A 3,243-nucleotide genomic window follows, 5' to 3' on the forward strand; every position below is an offset into this window, starting at 1 on the left:
GCGGGGCGGTGCGGCGGGGCCGGGGCGGCCGCGCGGGCAGAGCTGGCCATGGCGGCGGCGGGAGCGGGCGCGGCGGCGCTGGCGGCGCTGGCGGCGCGGCCGCTGGGCGCGGCGGAGCCGCTGTCGCTGGGCTCGCTGCGCGGGAAGGTGCTGCTGGTGGCCAACGTGGCGTCGCTCTGAGGCACCACCACCCGCGACTTCCTGCAGCTCAACGAGCTGCAGCGGCGGTACGGGCCCCGCGGGCTGCAGGTCCTCGGCTTCCCCTGCAACCAGTTCGGACACCAGGTAGGGCGGGCGGCGGGGGACGCGGGGACGAGGGCCGGGGACGAGCGCTCCGTCCCGGCTGGGCGCTCACGGGCTTTTCCCGGGGCCGTTTTGGGTTTGTTTCCCTAGGAAAATGCCGCCAACGAGGAGATCCTGCTCTCGCTGGAGCACGTCCGTCCCGGCAACGGGTACAAGCCCAATTTCATCATGTTCGAGAAGTGCGAGGTGAACGGGAAGAACGCGCACCCCCTCTTCACCTTCCTGAAAGAGGCGCTGCCCTTCCCGCACGACGACCCCTCCTCGCTGATGACCAACCCCCAGTACATCATCTGGTCCCCCGTCTGCCGCAACGACATCTCCTGGAACTTTGAGAAGTTCCTTATCGGCCCCGACGGCGTGCCCTTCAAGCGCTACAGCCGGCACTTCGAAACCATCAAGATCCAGGATGATATCGAATTGCTTCTGCAGAAGGTTCCCAAAAATGCTCTCGAATAAAGCACCGCAGCGTGCGCTGCCCAGCCCCCCTCACTTCCTGCTCAGCTCCTGCCTGGTTTTCTCGCAGGGGGCTTGCTCCTCTGGCAGAAATCCCAACGTCTCGTGCAGGTTTTGCTTATGGTGGTGCATCTTCCAAATTCTTGAAGTGTACTTGATGTTTTCAAAAGTTGCATGTGGATGTTTGGGAAACTATGCGGGGGAAAGCAGCCATGAGTCTCAGTAGCTTACTGTGATTCTCTGAATAAAAACAATATTAATGTGTACCTTCTTTAGGGCTGTGGTGTGTTAAATCCGGGCGAGTTGGGTGAAACATGGTGGCCACGTTACCCCTTCATCAGCTCGTGTGGGTGCTGGCAGGGGCTGACTCAAACCACTCAGGCGTGATAGTGCAGTCAGGCTGAAATTGGAACGCGATCCCAGGGCAGGTGATGGGCAAAGAGCATTTGCGAGCTCCACACACTGTGAATCATTGCTGCGTCTTACCGTGTGCCTAACGAGCTGGGCAGAGTGGGAACAGAAATACCTTCCCAGAACAGAAATACCTTCCCAGAACAGAAATACCTTGCCAAACTAATTACTGGACCTCACTTTGCCTGCAGAGGAAAGACACGGTGGCACACGGCCAGGGGGTGATTTTATGCTGGCTGATGAACTCCCAGCTTGGCTACCAACAACAGGCCACGACAGGCAGGTAGATAAGCAGGTCAGCAGCCTGGGCTGCTGCGGCAGAGGGCTTGGGGATGGACCCATCTTGTTATCTGGCCTCCATCGGTGCGTGCCTGGGGGGAACTAGCACAGGAGCAGCACCTGCCGTTCCCCTCGTCCCAGAGCCGCTGCCCCCTTGCTGGCCCAGCTGTCTCCTGGCCCTCCCACTTTGCATCAGTGGTAGTCCAACACGGATCTCTACATACTCCCCCAGTCCTACATGAAGCCTGTATCGCCATTGTGCATCCCCAACACCTTGCAATGCAGGGAATCACACAAAGAACCAGTTCTTTTGTGTTCCCAGTGTGGAATTCCAGCCTATTCAGCCACTTCTCCCACGGAAACTGTGCCTTGCCTCAGAGTCTCCTTGTTGCCCTTTGGACACAGGAATTGCACATGACACTCCACATGTGGGTGCGCCAAGGCTCAGGCAGTATTTTCTTCTTTTTATTCCTTCCCTAACAGTTTTTTGACTCCTGCCAACCGTGGAGCTGACAGGTATTTTATGGCGTGGTTACAATAATCCCGACATGTTCCTGCGCAGCGACAATGGCTTTACAGCCTACTGCTGAACGGCTGGAATTGGGATTGGTTTCCCCCAGGGAACTATGAGCCTGTGACAAATTTCACCTGTCATCGTACTGCCCAGTGGCTCGGGTCCTTCTGCAGGTAAACTTTCCCTCCCTAAATGGCTCTGTGAGCACATTTTCATTACAAGTCACCCCTCACGAGGCCTCGCAGCACTGTGTATAAACTTGGTGCTGGAGTGGGGAGTACCAACACAGACTAGAACCACAGGCTTTCAAAAAGGGAAGGTAAAGCACTTTCAAGCACTAGTGCACTGTTTTCATAGTTAAAAACACCCGGGATGTGATTTTTTTTTTTTTTTTTCCCTGTTCATATCCTCTCACCAATGCGCTGGTTGCTTTGTTACTGTACCTACGCTGAAGGCCCCTCCGGGCTGACCTGAGACACTGGAGCAAAACCTACGGCCGGCTCCACCCTGCTACCCCTGAGTCATCCACTTTGAACTCTGATTGCACAATCCTCAACGGGCTATTTCTTCACTTCCAGTGCAGCTCGGTGGAAAAAAACAGGATGTTTTCAGTAGCTATTTCAGCTTCGGAGCAGAAGCTGCTTGATTTGGGGGATTATTTTTCAGTTAAACTACTTCCCTCATTAAGGCAGGATGTTGAAATATGCGGAGGATCATGGGCAGCAGGAACTCACTGCATTGAAAAACCGTTTCTCGACATGAGCTGCGGCACTTCCTCAATCCCGACTCACCAAACTTCAGCCATTTGAGCGCGACCTCCTTTGCTTTGCCTGTTCCTTATCAGCCTGCGGCCCCCGCTGAGCCCCACCACTGCGGGGGAGCAGAGCCTAAACCTGCCGCTGTTCCAATGCCAGCCCTGCCATAAAGGGTCTCTCGCCGAGCCTGCTGGTGCTTAGTCAGTGCTAATGGGCAAGGGATTTATTTACCTTCCGGCTACTGGGGCTGTGCTGGCAGAAAAAACAAAGCAGCAGCTCCAGAACAGATACAGCCACGCCAGCAGGACAGCAACGAGATTCCAGGATGAAAATCAGCCATGCCAGCAGGAAAACGAATGATCCCAGTGTAAGCACACCAGCAGGAACTCAGCAGTGTAGATAAAAGCCTCCCAGTCTTGTCATTCCCCATCTCGTTCCAGCGTTCCCCAGAGCAGCTGGCTTCTGGGGTAAAGCGGGCAGTGCTGGGGAGGGCAGCCTGCGGGCTGGAAGCCTTGGAACACTGGCAGA

General features: G+C 55.9%; 1 protein-coding gene across 1 annotated transcript; it reads left to right on the top strand.

Annotated features, from left to right (window-relative positions):
- Positions 1 to 1,027, top strand: GPX1 (glutathione peroxidase 1; the record flags this gene model as incomplete). Its single annotated transcript, XM_054216639.1, has 2 exons — positions 1 to 285; positions 394 to 1,027. Coding segments are annotated over 2 exons (651 nt in total), but the record flags the coding sequence as incomplete, so codon positions are not given.
- Between the last annotated feature and the right edge of the window lie 2,216 nt (positions 1,028 to 3,243).

Source organism: Rissa tridactyla, chromosome 10, assembly GCF_028500815.1.
Source record: "Rissa tridactyla isolate bRisTri1 chromosome 10, bRisTri1.patW.cur.20221130, whole genome shotgun sequence".
NCBI lineage: Eukaryota > Metazoa > Chordata > Aves > Charadriiformes > Laridae > Rissa > Rissa tridactyla.